This window comes from Onychomys torridus, chromosome 19, assembly GCF_903995425.1.
Source record: "Onychomys torridus chromosome 19, mOncTor1.1, whole genome shotgun sequence".
Lineage (NCBI taxonomy): Eukaryota > Metazoa > Chordata > Mammalia > Rodentia > Cricetidae > Onychomys > Onychomys torridus.
Window position 1 is genome coordinate 50,541,350 of NC_050461.1, and position 23,395 is coordinate 50,564,744.

The following is a 23,395-nucleotide window of genomic DNA, read 5'->3' on the forward strand; positions in this document are numbered from 1 at the left end:
TTGGGTCCACTGGTCGCACTGAGATGCCTTGCTCTGAGTTCACCTTTCCGGCCACACTCTGGGCACTGTGAGGGAAGGATGAGTCAGCCTCACTCTTCACACTCCTCTTGCAAATCAAACATCTTGTGGAGCCTTTTTTTTTGCCTTGAATCATTTTTGTAAAATAACAGGAAATGACTCTATTTAGAAAAAAATAAATAAAAATTCAACTACTATAAAAATGCGGAAATTCAGATAAGCCCAAAGATTAAAATTAAAATAATTTGAAATGCAGTGTTAACCACTGCATATTATATACATATACACATATACACATGCACATACATATCACATTTTATAAAAATCTACTCATGCATATTAATATGTAGAACATATGCATAAAATTGCTTTAAAAACCATAGATACCTTTTCTCTGACTAACAAATCCTGACCTCTTTTGGTCAGTAGAGGTCAGTGTCTTCCAGTGTCTGATATGTCTGCTGTGACTTATTGCATTTGTACTATGATTTATTTGACTGTTAATTTCATGGTTTACTGTCTCATTTAGCCTAGTTATGACTAGAACACTGGTCAAGCGGGGAGGGGAAGAACCAAGGTGGTTTGGGGGGGGTCCTTTTATCTCTTTGTTAAAGACAAAAATCTCATTATTGGAGTTCCTTTTTAGTTTTCTTTTTAGGCAGGGTCTCATGTAGCCCAGGCTGGCGTTGAACTTTCCAGAAGAATGACTTTGAACTTCTGATTCTTCTGCCACCCCCACCCATGCCCCCACAGTGCTGGGATGACCGGAATGGGCCAGCATTCCTGGTTTATTGGGCACTGGGGACTGAACTCAGGGCTTCCTGCGTGCTCTATAATGCATTCTACCAACTGAGGTACATGTAAAGGCTTGCCTGGGGTTCCACTGATAACACTCTAAGGCAAATGGTTTGACAGGTATCACTGGTCATCTCCACTCCATCCCGCCAAGGCACCACCATGTTGCCTGTAGGCCTGCTAGCTGCCTCCGAGGACCTCACAGAATGCAATGTGGCCATCCAACCCTGCTGCTGTGGGGAAGTCTGGGAGGTGGTCCTTCTGCTTGAGACCCGTGATCTCTTTCTGCCCGTCAACCTTTCTGGGGTGATCTCCTGTCAGCCCGTGGTTCCAGATCCCTTCTGTCAGTCATGTTGGTAATATTAGCTCTTTCTGTAAGTTAGTGACACGTGGAATAAAGCACAGAGTGAGTTGAGGAAAAGTCCTTGTACTTTTTAATCGTCTTTTTCCCCGAAGGCGAACTTTCCTGACTTGACTAATTTGCTAGAAGTGACAGCTGACACCATGGTTGCCCTGAGTTTGAACAGGAACACAGCCTCCTCATGGCTTCGAGACAGTGAACAGAGGATTTTTTTTCTCTTTAATAAGAACATGGAGCATACTAACCATACCCTGCCTGCACACTCTGCCTGAGCTGGGGCATCCATAAGGTTTATCATCTTCAATAGGCCTGACATTATTCTAGTACTTTAAAGGCAGAGGCATCATCAACCCAAGTCTTCTGCCTGATTGATATCCTACAGCATTGAGAAGCTCTGTGGGCCTCATGCAGATTTGCCTTGGGTTCAGGTCAGTGGCCTAGGATAGAGCTGGTAAGTGTGAGGGAGAGAAGAGAGGAGAAGGAGGCAGCCAGACATGTAAGTAACACACATTGTATATATTGCTATCAGCATTGAGGTATGGATAACCTGTGCTCCAAGTCAGATCCATCCAGCTGTCTTTAATAAGCCAATTAAAAGATCCAAATTGATAGTGGAAAGCAGAGAAAGGGATTTATTCAATGCAGCCAGTTAGGGAAGAGAGAGAATGCGTGAATCCTTCAAGTCTGTTTTCCTGGCCCTGAGTGAGAGCAGAGTTTAGAGGGCTAAGGATGTGCATGCACATCTAAACAGTTCTGGTCAAGTGGGGCCCACCCACCACTGACCCATCCTTATCTGGGCTTCAGTCTCATCCTATAAGGTGGTCTAACAAGTTGTTCAAACTATGAAGTCTCTTTCAGGGAGACAAGGTCCTTCTCTGTCCGGTACCCCTTTCCTTCTCCATGAGATTCCTGGGGATATTCTCATTTCTTTGGGGTTCATTATTTCAATAGTCTGATAGTTAGATTGGGAGTCCTGTGTGCCTTCTCTTTATAATATCTTTATTTCTGCTAGGCTGTTTACAATATGCCCAGTTACTCAACATCACATTATTGGGTGGGTCAGTGTTTTGGATACATCTGCTACTGACACCCACCTCCAAGCTTTTCCTGTAGGCTGAGAACCCAAAAATAACATACATTTCACTTCTAGTGTTTCCATATGAAATATTATTTTGTTATCTAGCACTTTTGAATCTTGTTTCCGTAGGCTGAAAAAATGTTTTCTGAACTCAAGCCCTTTAGACAAAAATAGCTTGCCATACCTGGAGCCATGGCTGGGGACACTGTTGCACACAGCCTCGAGATGAGGCTCGGTTATGATGCATCATGGGGCTTCTGACAAGTGCAGTAGCTATGGAATCCCATAATATGAGGCACTTTAACCCTTAGCAGTTACTTTTAAGATTCTGAAGCCCTCAAGGAAACGCAGGCGAGGGATGTCTCCAAATAGGAATTGCTGTTTTACGATCTAGGGATTTTGTAAACCAAGTCACAGCGAGGCTGTTGCGGTATTTTCTGGTGGAAAGTGCCTTGTTGTCTGGGTTAGGAGGGCTGTGTAGGGTCGCTCAGAATTTGGTTTGAACAAGACGCTGCCCTACTTTCCTCCGAGGAGTAACTGAGGTTAAGTGCGTGCTCATTGGAAGCAGTGTTGGTGCTGTCCTTCCAAATGTTTTTCTGGGCTCCTTGAGAATAGACACATTGCCTCTTTTATGGGGAGGCAGAAGGTGTCTTATCCACACATTGAAACAAAACCCAGAAGAACTTTGCCTAGGCATCTGTCTGATTTCAGAGTGCCACAGTGAGTCAGGCCTTGCCTATAGAGATGATGAAATTGTTTTCCAGTAGGAGTCAAACTTGGTGGCTCTAAATACCTGACAATTTTAAATTGATTTCTTTAGAGACAAGATCTCACTGTGTAGCCCAGGCTAGCCTTGGTGTTGCAGTCCTCTTGCCCCAAACTTTCCAGTGTTAGATTTTTAGATGTGCACTACCATGCCAAGTAAAAATTTGAAAGAACATTTTGGGTGTGGGGTGAGAGTATCCATACTTGGCTTTTCCAGACAGTTTTAAGGGAAACTTTGTATTCTTTTGAGACATTCATGAAAAGAATGTTTTCTGTCCTCTTGCAAACAGTGAGGCCCGCCATGAGCCTGAGCCTGGGCTTTCTGCTCTGCACAGAATCTACTCGGCACTGTTGGGTACCTGAGTCTTCACACATGCCTACCTTCAACTTGTAACCATGTCTTCTGCTTTCAAGCAGCCATCATGGGGCTGAGGTCTGCATGGCCGGACAGACTTCCCAGTTGCCCCAAGATGGGCCCTAAAGTGCTGTCTATGCAAGGATGCTTGTTATATTCACCACTCTGAGCGGTGATGACTACATCCTTCTAACATCCAGGCAGGAGAGTCTGAACCCTTTGGTAGGTTGAGGCAGCAGGAAGAATAGGTTCTCTTTGCCCATGCTGTGCTGTGTATGTTATGAGTGGCCAGTGCTATGGCCATCTGCAAAGTATCAGTGGGTCATGCTAAAGCGAAGATGCTGGCACCTTCTGTGGGAGGACCTCACAGGTGTGGTGTGGTGTGGTGTGGTGTGGTGCAGGCACTCAACACATGGAAGTTTCCTCTCCTCTTGTACCCACACGGTAAAGAGTACAGTGACCTGACAGATAGGTACTGCTAGTATTTGTTCATCGATAAGGATGCAGAAGACTCCAAAATGTCACCACTCGTAAGTAACTTAACCATACTCGCACAGACTGTGGCCTGTTACTGTGTGATGCTTATTACCATTGGGAAGTACAGAGGAAGTGACCTGTATCCAGGTGAAGCTGCCATGTGCAGCCTTAAAAACATGTCATCACTCTTGTACTCTATGATCCCGCCTCCTCGTGATCCAGGTCATCCTTGCAGCCACCTTTAGACAAGTGCTTAAACTGTTAAGTGTGCGAAGACTTTCTTTGTAGTACTTGCACACTTAATTGCAGTATCTTGACAAGTAAATTTGCCATTGAAATAACCCGGCTAACATTCACTTTTTGGAAGTCAATCCTATGAGAAGTGTTTTTAAAATGAATTCTGATTTTTCTAAAATGGCAAGATATTTTATTTTTGAAATCTTGTTATTTTAACACTGCAATGTTAGGTGTGATTTTTGACATCCCAGCAAGGCAAAACTGTAATCTCACCAGATGCCATTTAACTTATGGTGCATTTTGTCAGATCTTATTTTGTGCGGTATATGCAAGCTTAATATAGATTCTGCAGCTCTGGAGACTATTCATTTTCAGGATTACAGAATTGCATTGTCTGAGTGTGTGGTGCAAATCCCAGAATAAAATTTCAAGTACGTGAGTTTTAGAGCTTGTTATTCTCATGGGCTTTTCAGTAGTTAGTAGAAGGTTAGGCCCAGAACCAGGGCCGCAGTTTGGGTATGACTTTTTGGCAATGTGCTTTTCTGGATGTAACCCTATTCTCTGCCTCTTGTATGTTGCCATCCTGGGGAAAAGGTGATCCAAGCTGGAGTCAGTGCCACTCCCGGGAAACCCAGGCAGGTATAGCTGTCCTGATAGGTAGACCAGTAGTTCTCCTGAAGGCCACCCTCCTCAGCATCACTTAGGGGGAAGCTTTGAGTAAATACCTATGGTGTTGGGCGTGGTGGTCTATCCCTGTCATCTAACATTTGGGAGGGCAAGGTGAGAAGACCTCAAATGCAAAGTTGTGTGTGTGTGACCCCATTTTAAAACAAGCACACTGCTGGACCTGTGATCTCAGCACTCGGGCAGGGGGCTGCTGCAAGTTCAGAGCAAGCCTGGCCTATTCAGCAAGTCCCTGGCCAGCCAGGCCTATGTAGTAAGACCTTGTCTCACAAAATGAAGCCAAGAAATACAAATGAATAAATTAAAAACCCCACCTGGGATGGGACTCCAGGGACTCTGGTTCAGAATAGCATGGTGTTTGAAAGCTTCCAGATCAAAATGAGTGTAATGCTGGGGTCCACTGGCGAGGAGGGGAAGGCAGGAGTCTTGAGTGTCTTAGTGGTAGTCCTTCATGTCCTTCATGTCCTGGAGGAGAAAGGCTGCCACCTCTGGTTGCCCTCCCCTGTGTTAGGATGTGGTGAGGCAAGAGCTTCCAAAATAGATCATAAAACCTGATTGCTGTACACATGATTCGAGACATGTGAAAAACCAAGCTGTATTCCGAAGCCTTCAGATCTGTAATTTTGGGAGGCAGGATTGCAGGGTAGGGGAGCAGTGTTTGATGTAGCTCAGGCAGGCCTCAAACTTGCTTTGTAGTTGAAGATGACTTGGTTTCTGACCTTCCTGCCTCTGCCTCCTGAGCGTGGGCAGCACAGAGGTGCATTACCATGTCTAAGTTGGCTTTTGTGGTGCTTGGCATCAAACCCAGGAAACCTGCCCAACCTAGGAGAGCACCCTCTCAGTGGAGCTATGGCCCAGGCCAGCTGCTTTCTTACTGAATTTTATATACGTCTTCTGATAGGCATTACCAGAAATATTTGTATTCAAATTTAAAAATAAGAACAAGTAGAAAATATGCATATTCAAGGAAAATTGTTTTTCTGCTTGAACTGTTTTGTAGTAAACTCCTTTTGAAGTCTGTGTGTTCAGTTGTAAACATTTCATCTCATACCGTGTGTAACCCAGGATTCCTGTCAAAATGAAGGCAGTGGGTGTCTGGTACAGCCTCGCTGTTACCTGTCCCTGGAGTTAGGCTCTGGATGTCTATGTCCATGTTCCTGCTGTATCATTAGCTCATTCTGGGCTCCTCCTTGGCTCATTCACCTCTTAGGACCACATTACAACTGACCTCTTAGCTGGTTTCCCATGATTTTCTATTCCAGGATGGATCTTTCCGTCGGCATGTCTGCATTTTCCATTCGTTCTACTCACGCTCTTGCTGGTTCCCAGTCTGCACTCTGATGTTTCTAACCTTGGCACGTCTTCTTTCCTTGGGCAGGAGCTACCCTCTGCTTCTTTGGAGACTGAGCACAATTACAGTTGGTATTCATTGAACCGGACAGCAAGGCCAGGCGGGGTTGTTGCTGAGGTCTGTCTTGATTCTGATTTTCAGTTGAGTGAAGACACTGTGTTGGGAGGCAGAGGAGCTAGAACAGAAAGGGATGGAGGAACAGAATGGCTCGTTTTTCTGAGGCGTGCAATTCGTGTCTCACCTTCTCATCCATCCTAGTGTATGCCTACCCAGCTTGAGCGGTCTCATTTATAACTGCTACTTGGCTCAGGCTAAATGAATGGATTTGAGGGCAGAACTTCAGGCAGACTGGGGCCAAGCCATCCTGAAATTGCCATGGTACTTCACCATGTCTGAGGCTCCCAGATCACTGGGAGTTGGAACGCTTGTTGGGCCAATTGTGGAGGACAGGATGGAGTCTGTGAGTCTGCCTCCTCTATGTTCTGTTCAGAAAGCTCTATGTCTGGATTTTTAGAGCAACCTCAATTTCAGTAGTGTTAGCCCTATTCCTGACTCTTTGATCATCCACAGCGCTTATGATAGCAGGGAGCATTGTGTTCCAACAGGAAACACAGGACTCTGGTTATAGTGAGAGTCGTCTGAGGTTTATGAAGCTGTGGGCCCTGGACCTGCATCTCTGTGAGACTTGTTGACAATGTCCTGGGGGCAGGTGGGAACACTTGGTGTTCTGGGTGAGGTGCCCACCCAGTGCCGGCCAGCAGTGTCCTGAGTGTGACTTTGCCTTTCTTGTCTTCTCTCAGAGTGCTGAACAGATCGTTGAGCTCTGCAGGGGCTTTACCAGCACCCACACCAACGGTATGGAAGCACCAATGGAGAGCCAGGACCCACCTTCCAGGCCTCTGGCTCGCCACCTCTCTGATGCAGACCGCCTCCGAAAAGTTATCCAGGAGCTCATAGACACAGAGAAGTCTTATGTGAAGGTAACGGGAAGTGCTGGGCATTCCTACCTCTTTGATTGACGGTGAGGTCACACTGGCAAAGGCCTCAGATCACCTCCTTTGCCTGAGACGTCTGCCACTCAGGAGGTAGACATGTGCTCCTTGAGTTGATTGCTACAGAGAAGGAAGAGCAGGTTGAGAGGGTGAGAGAACTGAGGAAAAAAAAAAATGGATTCTTGGCTCATTTTGTTGCCAAGGTAGCTTTTCACTATGGAAACAGATGTTGTAGTTCATTATTTGCAATCTGTGGGAACGGAGTCTACACTGCTTTAGCAAGAAGGGTAGAGATCTCTTTGATTATGAGGAGCTGGGGAGCAATCTCCTTTGAGATTGTAGGTCCTGAATGTAGGTCCTCAGAGTCCAGGTGGTCAGTCCGATCCATGGAGGTCCCTGGGCAGAATGTAGGCCCACACACAGGTGTTTTAGCCATCACATGGGCTGTTCTCATACCATGACAAAGGCAGAGCCACCGCAGTCTGGGGTACCTGCTGAATTCATTTCTTTCTCTCAACAGCTAGGCCCTATTTTGTGCTTTGGGGAATGTTTATTAACATAGGAGATTGGAAAGACAGTATTCTCTGCTTTAAGCATTTGCTCAGGCTTTGGGTCTATTTTAAGCTTGTCTCAGTTGTCAGTTTCTGGAAGGGTATGGCGTAGGACAGTGGCTGGGAATCCAGGCCTGGTCTGCCTTGTTGTGCTTCATGGCCCTTGGAGGGTCCTCCCCAACTTCCCTGTTGGGTGGGCCCTGTGCTTATCAATGGCTTTCCAGAAATTCTCAGTATGTGAAGTCCAGGAGTTACACATTGGTACACACATGAGGGGTATTACCCTTTCCTCTATGAAACAGACCCAAGGAGGAGCTGGGACAGTAGCTTAGTTGGGACAGTACTTGCCTAGCATACCCCGAGCCCTGGGTTTGATACTGTAGAGGTGGCCATGATGGTGCATGCCTGTAATCTCAACACTCTGGAAGTAGAAGATGGGAGAGCAGGAGCTCAGTGTGTCTTCAGCTCCGTGGTGAGTTTGAGGCCAGGCTGGTCTACAGCAGACTCTCTGAAAACAATAGCAGTGACAGATCTGGGCTTCTCCTTCAAGTGTGCCACTGCCACTTCCCCAGGACGCCCTCAAAAGTCTTATTCATAGCTAGCTCTGTATCGGTCCGTGGGGAGAGAAAGAACCGCCAGAGATTGGAGTTTTACTTTCTATTAAGTCTTGTTCTGTATGCAGTGGAGCGGGGGAGGGAGGCTGACTGCCCAGGGAGCTCAGAGGTTCCTGAGTGACCCAGCATATCCACAACCTTTGCTCTGGGTCCTGGGAATACTTCTGAGGCTCAAGAGCCATGGGACATATTCTGAGCAGCATCCCAGAACCTGCTGGGTCCAGGGCAGAGTTGGAAAGAGAACTCCTCCGCTCTGTCACCACGGTTTCCCATCTTCCTTTTGGATTGCATTCTACCAGGAGGGCCGTGTGCAGTGCTACTCATTAGCTCCTGAGGGATGTGTGATCAGGCAGGCAAGGAAGGACCAGCTCTTCCTTCCCTGCAAGAACCCTGCCGTTTGTTTCCATAGGGCTCCAGGCATGGAGGCTCTTTGTCAGCCCCAGCTCAGCGGTGACCTGCTCTTGCTGTGCAGTAAGTCCTCTGAGCGAGTGGCATTAGCCTGGACAGGAGTGACGGGCGGCCTGACAAATGACAATACTTAGTGTGAACGCACAATCCCCACATGCTCCTCCCATCCCTTCATTTCTTTCTCTGTTGCTGACATGTAACACAGAAGTTCCTTGCTTGAATCTAACCCCAAATCTCCGCATGCACCTGAAAGTTTTCTACATTTGTGTGTCCCCCCCAGATCTGCTCCAGTGACTCACTGCTACCTGCCCTTCTCACATGCCAGACTGCTGTGGTACAAGGGGAGGTGGGGAACCAGGGGGGCTCTTGAGTGTGATGCACCAGCAGTTCTGGGGTTTTTGGCTCACAACTGCCGCTAGGAAGGCACGGGGGGCGGGGAAGGGGCAGCAGCGGGCACTCTGGGCTTCCCTCGGCTCTCTGGTTTCTAAGACTTCGCCCTTGCAAAGCCAGGGAGTCAGTTCCGTCAACTAGCGCTAGATACCTAACTCCTAATTCTTCAGAATAAATGAAACCCCAAAGAAGTCTTTCTTGTCACTAAATCACATACTGTTTCTGGCTTCAAGTTCTTAAACTTTAATAGAAACTTTGGTGGGTTGCGTCAGTACTCCCACTGTTGTGTTCTCTGAGGGACTAGTCCAGGAGAGACTCAAGTGTGGCTTAGATTGTAAACATTCCTGCCGCTCGCTCACTGTTGGTGCTCTTGCACTTGTTGGAAATTCTGCTCGTTTCGGCCTGAAGTTGAAGAACTGCCTGGGTCTTGTCTCACAACTCCACCCAGAGGCTGTCACCATGCTCCCTGGTGCCAAAGAGAAAGCCAGGTCCCTGGTGTCTAGCCTCTCTTCCCCTTCGGAGAAATGATGGCTTCTGTGGCAGGAAAGCCAGCCTGTTCTGGCGGTAAGAAGTTAACCTCAGAGTGGGTGCTAACACTGTATAGTGACTATGTGAAATCCAGGAGGTGGCAGTACGGTGGCACCAACCTTTGTAGTAGGTGAGCAACGATAGCCGCTTTGAAGGTCAAGAATTTCAACAAGGCAAATACCACCTTTCCTAATGGGAGTCTTGGGAGTTGCTGCCTAGGCTACTGGAACCAACTGGTTCTTTTGGACATGTATGTTAAAGAGATTCTTCTCTTGGCTTTCAGGATCTGAGCTGCCTCTTTGAACTGTACTTGGAGCCACTCCAGAATGAGACTTTCCTTACCCAAGATGAGGTAAATAGCAAATACTTTTTTTCTGCACTCCAGTCCTCTTTTCCAGCCTTTTAGCACAGGGCCTAGACCAGCTGTGTTCTTTTTTTTAACATTACAAATGATGTTCCTACCTACAAAGTTCACACCCAGGAACCACAGTTAAATAAACAAAACAAAACAACAACAACAAAACATGCAAAAATTTTTTTTATGGGGATAAGGGTCTCACTGTGTATCCTGGCTGGCCTGGAACTCACTATGTAGACCAGGATGGCTTTGAATTTACAGAGATCTGCCAGCCTCTACCTCTCCAGTGCTAAGATTAAGATTGTATGCCACCACACCTGATGCAAACAAAATCATCTTTTCATGAAGTTAGTGAATTTGGGCTGAGCTGTATCCATAGCTGCCTATGACTTCATTTAGCCCATGGATTGCAGGCTGGACACAACTGTCCTAGAATATAGCTGCAGTCCCAAGCAACACTGAAGCTGAAGGATCCTCAGAAAGTCTTATATGTGACCTCCTTTAAAGTCACTGATGTGGCCTACTGTTCTAGAAAGTGGTAGTGCACTGATAAAGGCAGAAGGGTGGTCTTGAGTTTTTTGTTTGTTTGACAGGAGATTCAGCCAAACGTTGCCTTCCAATATATGAATTGTTAATCAATCACAAGAATTAGCTCCTTTCTAATGATTTCCATTTTCTCTGATGTGAATTCCAATCCACTTAAAATGTTATCTTGGAACTGTGGGATAGCCAGGAGCTGGAGCTGTCTCTAGGTGGAGACTACACCCCTGTGAATGTGCTCTGTAAAGGACCTGCTTATACCTGCTTCCCAGGCACACTTCCATGGCGGAGGTGAGGGAGGCTAGCTTGTCCTGGTTACACCTTTTCACACCTCACCCTTCCTATAGATGGAGTCACTATTTGGGAGCTTGCCAGAGATGCTGGAGTTTCAGAAAGTGTTCCTGGAGACTCTGGAGGACGGAATCTCTGCTTCCTCAGACTTCAGTGTCCTGGAAACCCCCTCCCAGTTTCGAGTAAGTATTTTGGATTTGGGTTTAAAGCAAATAGAAGTGGGTAGGGTGTAAAGTTATCCCCTAAGTCGATGAAGTTTGTGTGTTCCCTTGCCCCCCTTTCTCTGTGGGTGGGGGACTGCCGGCTTTGTGGTTTTCTCCTGGAGTGACTGCTCTCGGTGGTCAGCCGTCTGGACCACCTGTTCTTTACTCACTTTCAAGAAAGGTACTGCAGCAACTTCTTTTGAGGCAAGAGCAGCTTCCCTGCACTGGAGTCCTTTTATGTGGTCCTGGGAACCTGGGCTGGAAAGCGCAGGTTTCAGATGGCCATCAGGGAAGTTTGTCCCTTGTGAAGGAGTGAGGACCAGGGCTCATAGGAAGTTCTTCCAGGGGTGAGAGAGTAGAAGACAGTAGAAAGGGTTTTAGGAGCATACAGTAGGCACAGTTCATCCCACATAATGGAGTGGGTGACTCTGAGAATCCCCGTACCACTTAGACCACTGTAATCCCATCCATCAGATACAGTCCCATCCATCAGATACAGTCAATCTGTCTCCAGGAAACTCCTCTGCCTGGACCTTCCCCATCCATTTGAAGGTCTGCTAGGGCAATGCCTAGACTGGTCTCCACCTACAGACTGAACAGAGCAGCGCCGACAGTTGTCGGCAGCGAGTTATCCGCTGAGGCCAGAGCACATGGAAGATGTGTTTGATTTCACCTTCTCTCATCCCTTCTAGAAGTTGCTCTTTTCCCTTGGAGGCTCCTTCCTCTATTATGCCGACCACTTTAAACTGTACAGTGGATTCTGTGCCAACCACATTAAAGTCCAGAAGGTTCTAGAGCGAGGTGAGTAGTTTATTGCCTTTATAGTTCTTTTTTTAAACTGGTAAGGGGTAGATCTGTATCCAGTAAGTAGGGGGTCAAGTGTGATTTGAATGGGCTGTCCTCCTCTCTTGACCTTGAAAACGATAAAAGTTAAAGGGAAAATTTTCAGATTATTTGCTGTTAGGGGAGCCGTGGACAGGTGGGCCCCGGGCTTTGCCATGTGTCACTTTGCTGTTCCTGACTGGATACAGAGAATGTATGCTGTTTTTTTTTTTTTTTTTTGTTTTTTCTACTCTTCTGTCAATGTTCCTAGGCTTGTGGAGCTACTACAAAGTAAAACTCCACCATCCAACTCCAAGGAAGTGCATAACTATGGCTGTTTTCCTGGTGGAACTCAGAAAAGCTGCCTCCTGGTGGCTGCCCACCAGCCACTCTCCTACTATCACAGAGGGAGTGGAGAGGTTTCTCCTACAATCTTGGGTTCACATTCGCGCTAATGACGTTTAAACCCATTTGATTTAAATGTAGAACTTCATAGTATCCCAGAGATTCCATGTTTAAAAAAATGCATCTTAGAGTGCTTCAAATGACAGTGAGCTAGCCCAAATCCATCTTCTCTGGTCACTTTCAACAAAGGACTGAGCACATTTGCATGTCCTTTCACAAACCCCCTTTTAATGGATGCTCTAACTAATGCATAACTAAGGTTGCTTCCCTGGAAGAACTGGGATAAACTTTGCCTCGCAGAGGCTGCCCACTCTCCTGTCACGGAGGGGGTGATGCTACAGTAGGAGATGAGAGGTAATCTCACCACCTGCATAGTCTGGTGGTCAGTGACCTCTCCTAAGTGCTACAGATTTTCCCCTTGAGATATAACCTATATAAGGGCACTTCTGCAAACTGGTTGGACCCCAAATGGCTAGTCAGTCAATGGCAACCAGTGGGACCCAGTGTGATGGCCGGCCTGTCCACTGCCCTATCGTATGAACCCGTATTTCTGTGTGTGTCCTATATAACACGGACACTGCATGGAGGCAGTTCTTGCTGCTAAGGGCTCCATACTTGGAGGAACAAATTGCAACTCTGGTGTCAAGTCTAGTCTGCTTGGAGCTGTGGGGTGAAGGCAGCATGGCTTCAGAGGTAGAGAGCGACACTAGTTTTCAAGAGTGTAGAGAGTAAGAACAGCCAGTGCTGGGCAGGAAAGAAAATGTTTTTCCGGATGGATCTGTGGAATGAATCGTTGGAAGCTCATCTTTAGGTCAGGCCACGCCACCCAGCACAGTCTGTGATGGGTGTGCACAGCTACATTGTGACTCCACAGTCCTCTCCAGAGTGAGGACCGTGTCCTCTACCATCCTAGCAAGCTTCCTTCACGTACAGGCCTCGTAAGAGACGTGACAGACACCTGCTAATAACTGGGCACTCGACCTGTGAATGCACTTGGGTTTTTATGACTGAACGGCATAAGGACTGAGGAAATAATGTGAAACTGTGCTAGACAATAACGGAACAGTTTAATTCATCCCACGGTGCTCTCCCTAAGGATCTTTTGTCAATTGCTTGCAGCTAAAACCGATAAGGCCTTCAAGGCTTTTCTGGATGCCCGAAATCCCACCAAGCAGCATTCCTCCACGCTGGAGTCTTACCTCATCAAGCCTGTTCAGAGGGTGCTCAAGTACCCCCTGCTCCTCAAGGAGCTGGTGTCCCTGACAGACCATGAGAGTGAGGAACACTATCACCTGACAGGTAAGGCTGGAAGGAGGCTGCTTGTACTCAACAGCTGGCCAAGAGTGCTTGCCCGGTGCCTACAGCTCTTCCCTGGGAGTCCTCAGCACCGTGATTGCCCATCTTAGAGTCCATAAAGGAAAACAGCCATCCTTTAGGGTGCTGCTCACCATGCTTTGGGGATTTTAAAATTAGACACAGGATCTCCTTGTGTAGCTCTGGCTGCCCTGAAACTCAGTGTAGGTCAGCCTGAAACTCACAGAAATATGCCGCCTCCTGAGTGCTGGGACTAGAGGTGTGCACTGCTACACCTGGCTTGAAGGTGATCTCACAATGAGATTGTTCTTACGAGTTGATCAAGAGGGGTAATTTGATTTAAAAATTTTAAATAGTGTAGTTCAGGCCTAGTAAGTTGAAGTCACGTGGCCGGTGAGCAGTGCTGTAAGGACCCCCGATTGGGCCTCTCCTGTACTTTTCCATGCCCTTGGCTGTGCTAAAGCCACTGCTCATGCTTGCTGGGTGGGGTGCCACCTTGTGGAGTTCTCTGAGCTCTGCTGAATCTGAGAACAAAGTATAGAACATACTGAGATTTTGCCAAAATCATCTGTCCCTCATCTACCCTTGCCCCAGTTACAAACAAATTGCGTTTATACATGCTAACACCTGAACTTGTAATTGACATTGGTAGGTGTTTTTTTTCCTCGAACTGGGGAGCCAGTGAGTGAGGCACGCGTTAGCACTGAGCTCCACCTGCCCTCTCACGCTGTAAGTGAACAAGTCTGCTGGAAGTGCCAGCTAGTTCTAGAGACACTGACTTCAAGAGCAGCTCCCCCCCTCCCCCGCCTCCCAGGCAACAGTGTTGGGTTAACTTCTGGTTCCACTACCCATTTTTCTCCAGAACTCTGGTTAAGCTGCACCTGTTACTATAGTAGGAAATTGGTTGCAGTCATGTTCTTTGGGGCACACAAAGCACTGTCAGGGGATGTGGCTGGACTAAGGTTAGCTTTATTAATGGCACTTTTCAGAGTCTCCTCAGTTTGGAGAGAATTAGAGGTGGGTGATGAGCTGACCACCCTTGATGGTGACACCTAGATTAAAGGGGCTGTTGTGAGCTGTACCTCCATCATGCTATTAGTTGAGAGCTGGACTCCAGGATGGCATTTGGTGGGATTTAGAATGAGCAGGCACACCTTCCTATTTTTCAGAAGCACTAAAGGCCATGGAGAAGGTAGCCAGCCACATCAACGAGATGCAGAAGATCTATGAGGATTACGGGACAGTGTTTGACCAGCTCGTGGCAGAGCAGAGCGGCACGGAGAAGGAGGTCTGTGGGGGTTTCATGCCGGGGTGGATGAGTTTAGGGACCTTCCAGAGCAGCTACCTGGTTAGACTTTCCCGGGGCACAAAGCCTTTTTGATATTAATATGTACAATAATTATATAGTCTATATAGAAATGGTTTGGAAAGGTATTAAACTGGTCTAAAAACGTAACTGTATCATGCTAGCATTGTATGGAGGCTCTAGAAGCGTCACTGAGCTGGTGTCTCTCCACCTCCTTTTTTTCCTAAGAGGGTAAAGTTACAGTTCCAGAAACTAGAACACGGGGAAGGCTGGGGTGGAAGAATGAGGAAGGGGCCCAGCATGGGATAAAATATAGGGCTTGTTCCCTTCCGGTTACCTTTCCGCCTCAGACACAAGTGATTACCTGCTTACCCCACCAGTCCCGGGGATGGCTGACATTCTGTGTATTTTTTTCATTTTTGTCTGATTGCTAAACTTAGAACATTAAGCTTGGAAAGCACATGTAAGAAACAGTAGTGTTAGTAGAAAGTGACAGGGACTGAAAAAGGGCAGAGCTTTTTTATTTACATAGGTCAATTTCAACATTACTATTTTATTTTTAGCAGCCTGATGTAGTTTAGTGACCTGAAGTAAACACTAATACAAAGCCCTTAAAATTCAGTGGTTCTCAACTTTGCAAATACAGTGCCCCATGTTGTGCTGACTGTTACTTTTATAAATTGTAATATAAATATCTGATATGTGTCCCCTGTAAATGGGGTCATTTGACCCCCAAAGGGGTCGTGACCCACAGATTGAGACCTACCGCCTTAGATGACCATGGCCACTGTGGCAGAATTGTCACCTATGTAAGTGTACACGAGATCTAAACAGGGCGGTGGAGGTGCACATCTTTAATCCCAGCACTCGGGAGGCAGAGGCAGATGGATCTCTGTGAGCTCAAGGCCAACCTGGTCTACAGAGTGAGTTCCAGGACAGCCAGGGCTACACAGAGAAACTCTTGTCTCGAAAAACCAAAGTAAATACTTTATAGCTAAACACCAGCACCTCCTATTATTTAACAGGCCTAGGTACAATTAAAGCCTGTCTGGGTTGCACGGTAAATTCAAGGTCAGCCTAGGCAATTTGGAGAGACCTGGTTTCAAAACAAAAAATAAAGAGGGCCAGGGATAAAGCTCAGTGGTAAGGTGCTAGCCCAGCAGGCAGGAGGGCCTAGACCTATTACTAATAGGGTGCAGCCTGATGGTTGGCTCATATTTATAGAACTTCAGCCACTTCATGCCATGCTGATGGGGACCATACAAACAAAATGGTTCCTGTGGACATTTTAGCAATGACCACACGGATGCAATGCTGTGTCTAACATGAAACAACTCACCACTGAGATTTTTCACATCTTTGTTTCCTGTCTTTACAATGTAGGTGACAGAGCTGTCCATGGGGGAACTTCTGATGCATTCCACGGTTTCCTGGTTGAATCCGTTCCTCTCCTTAGGAAAAGTCAGGAAGGACATTGAACTCACAGTATTTGGTTGGTACTCTGGTTCAGAAGCGTTAGCAGTAACAAAAAGCTTGACTAACATTGCCACTCTTGCTGACTCCTGGTTTTGGGGAGCTGGGAAAAGGCTGCAGTGGCTGGTACCCACCACAGCCTGCCAGGGGAAGCCTCTCATGAGGCTGCTTGAAAACGTGCTCCCTGAACAGTACTACATTTCAACACCACTTGCTTCTCACCCAGACTTGGGAGAGCAAGTCACAGTGTGTTCTCACTGAGACCTGGGTGCCATGGCCTCAGCATTTAATCAAACAGTGGAGAAATAGACGCAGGACCTGCTTTCCTAAGCAGGCACTTCTGCATGGTTCCTATCAAACAAGGCAGAGCGTGTGTTACTGCAGTGGGATTCTGGTCCTGGGTTTGAAGTGCTTTGTTCTCATGAAGGGCTCAGCTCTGGGTTAACCTTAGAAGAGTTTGCAGAAAACATCAAGACCTTTCTTTCTCTTTTACTTTTAGTTTTTAAGAGAGCTGTCATATTGGTTTATAAAGAAAACTGCAAACTGAAAAAGAAACCGGTAAGAAAAATGACTTTTAATTAAAGCTGCCTTTTCATGGCTTTCTCCTACCTTGTACTGAAAAGCTCTCTAAGAATCATGGCCTCACCATCCAACAGTATTAACCCATCTGTCTGACTTCCTAAAATTTCATAAACTTTATTTATTTTCAAGGTTTTATAATAAAAACATCCTACACCCAGAGTCTATACACCTACCTCTATGTCTATTCTAGTTTGTACAGTTAAGAATAGGCATTAGGAATGGATGCTATGGAGATTCATACACTTGACACATTCAGTTCTGACTGTATTTTATGTACATATCTGCCACCCAAACCAATATATTCATGACAAAATTAGAACTAGGAAAACAATTAGCTTTATATCCTCTTTATAAACTGGATCTATTACCTGCATTTACTCCTTCCTCATCCCCTTATGTTTAGCCTTTCCTGTTCTCTTTCCTCATATTAAATCCAAATGTACTGTTTTTATACACACACACAAAAAAAATATTACTGGCTAGAATTTGTATATATGAACAAGAACATGAAGTTTGCTTTTTTCTGAGATCCAGTGACCTCATTAATATTCACATTCTAAATCTACCCACATTCATTGTAAATTAACAACACTTTTCTTGAGAGCTGAGTTGTATCCACACACATAGACCAATTTTCATTACCCATTTATCTTTGGATGGACAACTAGGTTGCTTCCAATTCTTTGCTACAGTGAATAAAACAGCAATAAACATGGGAGTACACACATTTCTAAGGCAGGCTCTGGAACAGCTGCCCATGTGTTTTGAAAGATTAAGACAAATACCGAAGTAGAGGCCAAAACAGAAAGCTTTTATTCCCTGAAAACAGTACACGTGGTTCCATATAGACACAGGTCTGTAAAGCTTTGGCTTTAAAATAATTTTTACCTTGATTCAAAAAACAGACAAAAAGCCAAGACCCAAAGAAAAACTCCAAAGCACTCAATCCAAGCCTAGCCACAGACACCATAAGCCACCAGCAAGAACTGGAGTCTGCAGGAAGGCGTGGCTGCCATCTTTGTGTCCCAGGAACTCACTGTGGCCCAGTCCTGGGAGGTCTTTGAGAACTGGGTTCACTTGGTTTATATGCATCTTAGACACCCACAAGAGTCCTGCATACAGATCAAGATCCCTCTGTTCACTGTACATGCGACTTTAACCCCTTCCTGGTGCTCTCATATTATAGCCCTCAAATTCCCGGCCTGCCCACAACTCTGCTGACTTGGACCCCTTTAAGTTTCGATGGTTGATCCCCATATCTGCGCTTCAAGTTAGACTGGGGAACACAGCAGGTAAAGACTTGGGGAAATGCAACAAGAAATCTTGTTATGTGTGTTTCATTCACACAGCATGAAAAAGCAGGAAATGTTTAAGGGTCTCAATCCGTGGTACTGTGGCAGCACAGTACATGCACACAGAGCGTGTGATTGCAGACGTCTGTTCACTTAGTGGTGGTCGGGGAGCAGAGTCACAGGGAGGGGTGAGGGCATTAGGAACTGCGAGCACACCTTCCACCCCTTCCCCCAGCAGTACCACAGGTTAAGCAAATCTTCAAGTGCATGGGCCTTTGGGGACATTTCCAAGCCATAGGACCTGAGGATAATTTTTACATGTATTTTACTTTCTAGAAAAAAAAAAAAATGAGAACAAGGTTGTTTAGACATTTCTTTACAATCTTTTAGAAGAAAACAAGTGGCATTGGATGGCCTTTTTCTGCCCAATGCCTCTGCATTGTTTCTTCAGCCCTCCAGTCAACACCTGTCAACATTTCCCTTTTTGCTGTATGCTTCGATACCCTAAAATTAGACAAAGTTCCAAAAAATAGGAACTTAAACATAGTAGAAAATTCCTTAAGAGTACTGCAAATAAAGAAAAAACCAACATACTTTACCCTGAACAATGTTCCAAGGACCTTCTAGAATAATTCTTCAATAACTGGTAGCAAGAGCCTTTGGGAACAAAGGGCCAGCAGGTTTAGGTGGAGGCTTTTGTCAGAGGGGCTTATGTTTCTAATGGGAGGGAGGGGGCTCTGTCACCCCAAGTTCCTGAGCAAATCCTCCTGTTTGTTCCAAGGATAGGGCTAACATCTCAAGAGGGGGTAGCTGAGTCAAGAGGCTTGCCACAAACTCAGGGCCAGTGTGGGCTACAAGAGTGAGATCCTGCCACACAGGCAGCAAAAGCAAAACAAAGCCTAAAACTGCCAACCACCAAAGAGGGATGGAGAATTTCATCTCAATTTTCTGTAGCTCTTTGTCAATATCTAAGAATGAGCTGTGGAAGAAGAGACAGAACTGGGGGGGGGGGTTACATTGTGACTATCTTAGGGATTCTTAACCATGGCAAAGTTGTAGACTCTGGTTTCCATTCCCTTTACTCAGGCACTGAAAATAACTCCCTATGGGAGCTGATTCATACGAAGTCAGAAATTGAAGGACGGCCAGAAACCATCTTCCAGTTGTGCTGCAGGTACCTCCCTTGACAAACGGCTCCAAGACGTCATTGTGTCCTCTTTAAAGGGGAGTTTGGGGGCTGGAGAGATGGCTCAGCAGTTATGAGTAATTGCTGCTCTCCCACAGCACCCATGTTGGGTAGCTTATAACCACCTGTAATTCTCACTCTGGGTTCTGACAACTTCTTTGGAAGTGCTCCCCAGCACCACACTTACCACATGTGGGATACACACATAGACAAACACACACACACACACACACACACACACACACACACACACACACACGTGAATCTTTAAAGAGAGAGAGTGTGTGTGTGTGATATCGTTAGTGCCCTCCTGAAGTGTGGTATTGGGGTATAACTTCTGCCTAAAAGGAGCGGCTGTGGGTCCAGTAGAATATATTGATCAGCTATAGAATGATCGATTCTGACCTCTTTAAGTCCGAAAAGTGGTGGGGTAGCTTGCCAGCTTCGGAGGTGCGAGGGAGAGCTGGCTAAGACTGTTCCTCAGGAAGGCTCACAATGAAGCAGAACGGACAGTGCATACCGCCATTTTTTTTTTCCTCCTTCCCCAGTGACAGCGAGAGCAAAACCAGCATTGTTAAGGTGATTCGTTCTATTCTGAGAGAGAACTTCAGGCGCCACATAAAGTGTGAGTTACCGCTGGAGAAGACATGTAAGGATCGACTGGTACCTCTTAAGAACCGAGTTCCGGTTTCAGCCAAATTAGGTGAGAATTCCATTAGCTCTGTTTTAAAGAAGAGAGCATGAGGTGGTGATACAGCTGAGAACCATGCCCCATGCCCCGTGCCCCCGTCATCCTTTCATTAAATACACCTACCTCCAACCTCACATCCCTTCTCCTATCAGTGGCCATCTTGTTTCTTCCTCTGAGATGAACAGGGGTTGGTGGGGGGCTTGGCTTTTCCAGGCCTCCAGGTCAAAACTTAATTCGGATCACAAGACTGAGTGAAGTCATTCTCCTGTAATCATTGCCAGCAGGTCATCCGCCAGGATCTGTCGTTCATCTTTCTGCCTTCTTTACAGATGTAATGTTTTCTCTCTTCTTCTAAAACGTAAATTGCTTTCTGGAGGTGCTAAGGATGGAACCCAGGACCTTTTCCTCAACACTAGGTTGGCACTCTACCACCTAGCTACATGCCTGAGATCTTTGTTCTTGTTTGTAATCTTACAGAGCATGCATTTTCTCCCTCTCACACTCCTATTTGATTTCTCTAGAGCTTTATTTCTCTGTTCTGTTGTCAAAACGGTCTATGGTCATCAAAACTAATATGACGCTAATGGATTATAGGAACATTCAAACTAAGAATTCTCTTTGAACAGAATCAGTGTCTCTCTAACACACACACGATTAAATGTGCACAATGTTAATTCTCTTAAAGTTGGTTATAAATTCCATTAATGCTCAAGAGAGAAGATTTTGGAGCATCTAGGGAAATAAACAGGGAAGCTAAGCATAGAGATATGGTATATTTTCAGATTATGAGATACTGTAGTAAAAGAATGTAACAAATTTTTATTAGTGATTAACTATTCAATTGGCTCATTAGCCAAGTAGCAGTTCTAGCCCTTATGATAGTTGGTACTTCATTATCCTATCTATATGGGCGAAGTTCTGGGAATCTTAAGTTTCAGGTATGCCTGGGAGTGTAGCTCAGTGGTTGCCCGGCACAGTACTTGTCTGGCATTCAGCAAACTCTTGATCTTTTGGCTACAAGAGACCCAACAACAAAAGCCCTACACACATGAGTCAATTCATTGTTTGACATAATTGCATGGGTTGGCCACGTAAGTATCACACAACCCCTAAGGCCCTAACCCTACAGTGTGTAGAATCTGTTTCTGTGTCATATGGAGAAATGTGCTTTTCTCTCTGTAGCTTCATCCAGGTCTTTGAAGGTCCTCAGGACGTCCTCCAGCAGCGAGTGGCCCAGTGAGCCCAGCAAGGGCAACTCACTGGACTTGGATGAGTGTAGCCTGAGCAGCGGCACTCAGAGCAGCGGCTGCCCAGTCGCTGAGAACAGGCCAGACTGTACGAGCACCGTGCTGGAGAAAGACCCTCCTGAGAGCCTGGCGGAGTTTCCAGATGGTCTCAAAGAAAGCGACATTCTGAGTGATGATGATGAGGACTTCCATCAGCCTCTGAAACAGGGCAGCCCGACTAAGGACATCGAGCTTCAGTTTCAGAGACTGAGAATCTCCGAGGAACCCGACACGCAGCAGCCTACCACGGGGCCAGGCGAGCAGCCCAGGCTGGTCAGGGGCCACTTTTGCCCCATTAAACGAAAAGCCAACAGCACCAAGAGGGGCAGAGGGACTTTGCTCAAGGCGCAGACTCGTCACCAGTCCCTTGACAGCCACCCTGAGACTGCCAGCATTGATCTAAATTTGGTTCTGGAGCGAGAATTCAGTGTCCAGAGTTTAACTTCAGTCGTTAATGAGGAGTGTTTTTACGAAGCACAGAGCCATGGCAAATCATAGGACCCGTGTGGTGGGTTACAATGCTCCTGAGTTTTTAACTGGTGGGAAAATGGAAACTGCGGGGAAACCATTTGTGTCTGGGTTTTGTGCAGTATACATTTCCCACAAAACTTGTAAAGATTTAAGTTATTTTAATTTATTGTGGATCAGAAAACTAGAGATTAAGTTGGGTAGAATCTGTAAATTACTTAGCTAATATCCATTTTGAGCAGGAATCAAATGATTTAGTCTTGTAATAAAACTGAATTCTAATTATTTTAAGTTATGTGGGAAAAGTAAGATCGGGAAAGTTGTGATTAATAGCTTTTAAAAGGGTCCCTTCTTCAATCCTCTGGGCATTTTCTTTGAGCTGTTAGTTTTTTGCTTTATTTAAAGCACATTTAAGTTATTTTTATGTGGTTTTAGGGGCACAATGTGCAGATATTTCATTTTTGAAGGTTGTAATAAATGCTGTTTATACTAAACATGTTGTATCTATGCAGTATGTATATATATATTAAAGGAAAGCTTGGACTGTATCCACCTGATATTTCTTTTCTTTTTTTTTTTTTTAAGATTTATTTGTTTATTATGTATACAGAAGAGGGCGCCAGGTCTCATTACAGATGGTTGTGAGCCACTATGTGGTTGCTGGGAATTGAACTCAGCACCTCTGGAAGAGCAGTCAGTGCTCTTCACCTCTGAGCCATCTCTCCAGCCCCGTATTTATTTTCTTAAGTAAGAATGGCGTGTAGTGCACCGGCGTTCATCTTTGCAGAGTGAAGGAAAGATAAGCACATGGGCAGAGGACCCGCAGTCAGGACTCACAGCTCCCTGGGCCGCCATCTTCTTCTTCTTGGCCCTTCCTTCTCTTCCGCTTGAGCTCTTCTCTGAAGTTGTAAGTGAAGAGCTGTGGGTCTTCCTCACACATTCTTCTGTACACATCACACAGGCTCTTAAAATGCATGAGCGAGAGGTGGGTAGGCCGGAGAGTTGGGTCGACGTCGGCCAACTCTAACAGTCTTCCAGTGCTTTCCAGACGTTGAGCTTCAGGGAATAACATTCTGCAAGGCAAGTGTGTGGGGAGTGGGCTTTACTCACGGCTCTCGAGATACATCCTTGTATAAACTTCAAAAGGACACGCTGATTGGGTACCCAAGAGGCTCCAAGAGCCTCAGGCATCTAAGACTCTAGGTATGACTCACTGGTGGCAAGTCTAAGCTAAGACTTGCAAGGTGTATCCACAAAAGGAAAACTATCTTTCCAAGCTAAAACAAATGGAAATCTGATTTGCCTCATTTTGGTAACATTTTATTATATCTTATTTGATAACCAAATTGAAATTTTTGATTCTCTACATCCTGGAAGTATTTAAAGTCTTCCAAACCCCTTACTCCAAGAGTGACAGGTTTTGCAAAGTGCTAAGTTGTCTTTTAATTATCTTTACAACTCAAAGTGTGCATTTTAAATTTTATTTAATTAAAGAGTGAACTTAGATGCCTCAGACTTGCAGATGTGTGCCTGGACCTTGACCATGGAGCTTATCCAAAGGGCTTGGCAGAGAA

At 45.8% G+C, this 23,395-nt stretch overlaps 2 protein-coding genes across 6 annotated transcripts in view; one reads left to right on the plus strand and one right to left on the minus strand.

The window, feature by feature from the left end:
- The window catches only part of Tiam2 (TIAM Rac1 associated GEF 2), a 108,381-nt gene extending 86,012 nt beyond the window's left edge, over positions 1–22,369 (plus strand). For 4 of the 5 annotated variants that reach the window (XM_036168643.1, XM_036168644.1, XM_036168645.1 and 1 more), the window contains 12 exons: positions 6,922–7,101; positions 9,888–9,956; positions 10,850–10,975; positions 11,689–11,797; positions 13,343–13,522; positions 14,707–14,825; positions 16,227–16,335; positions 16,816–16,874; positions 18,085–18,190; positions 19,277–19,364; positions 19,925–20,079; positions 21,250–22,369. In XM_036168643.1, the coding sequence (XP_036024536.1) occupies positions 6,922–7,101; positions 9,888–9,956; positions 10,850–10,975; positions 11,689–11,797; positions 13,343–13,522; positions 14,707–14,825; positions 16,227–16,335; positions 16,816–16,874; positions 18,085–18,190; positions 19,277–19,364; positions 19,925–20,079; positions 21,250–21,851 (1,902 nt within the window). In that variant the 3' untranslated portion in view covers positions 21,852–22,369. Of the gene's footprint in view, positions 1–6,148; positions 6,239–6,921; positions 7,102–9,887; positions 9,957–10,849; positions 10,976–11,688; positions 11,798–13,342; positions 13,523–14,706; positions 14,826–16,226; positions 16,336–16,815; positions 16,875–18,084; positions 18,191–19,276; positions 19,365–19,924; positions 20,080–21,249 lie in introns of all 5 variants that reach the window. The other variant, XM_036168642.1, reaches the window with a different exon arrangement.
- A 163-nt stretch (positions 22,370–22,532) lies between these two features.
- Positions 22,533–23,395, minus strand: part of Tfb1m (transcription factor B1, mitochondrial) — a 36,136-nt gene continuing 35,273 nt past the window's right edge. The window contains exon 7 of the mRNA XM_036169285.1: positions 22,533–22,894. Within this exon, the coding sequence (XP_036025178.1) occupies positions 22,648–22,894 (247 nt within the window). The 3' untranslated portion in view covers positions 22,533–22,647. The remainder of the gene's footprint in view (positions 22,895–23,395) is intronic.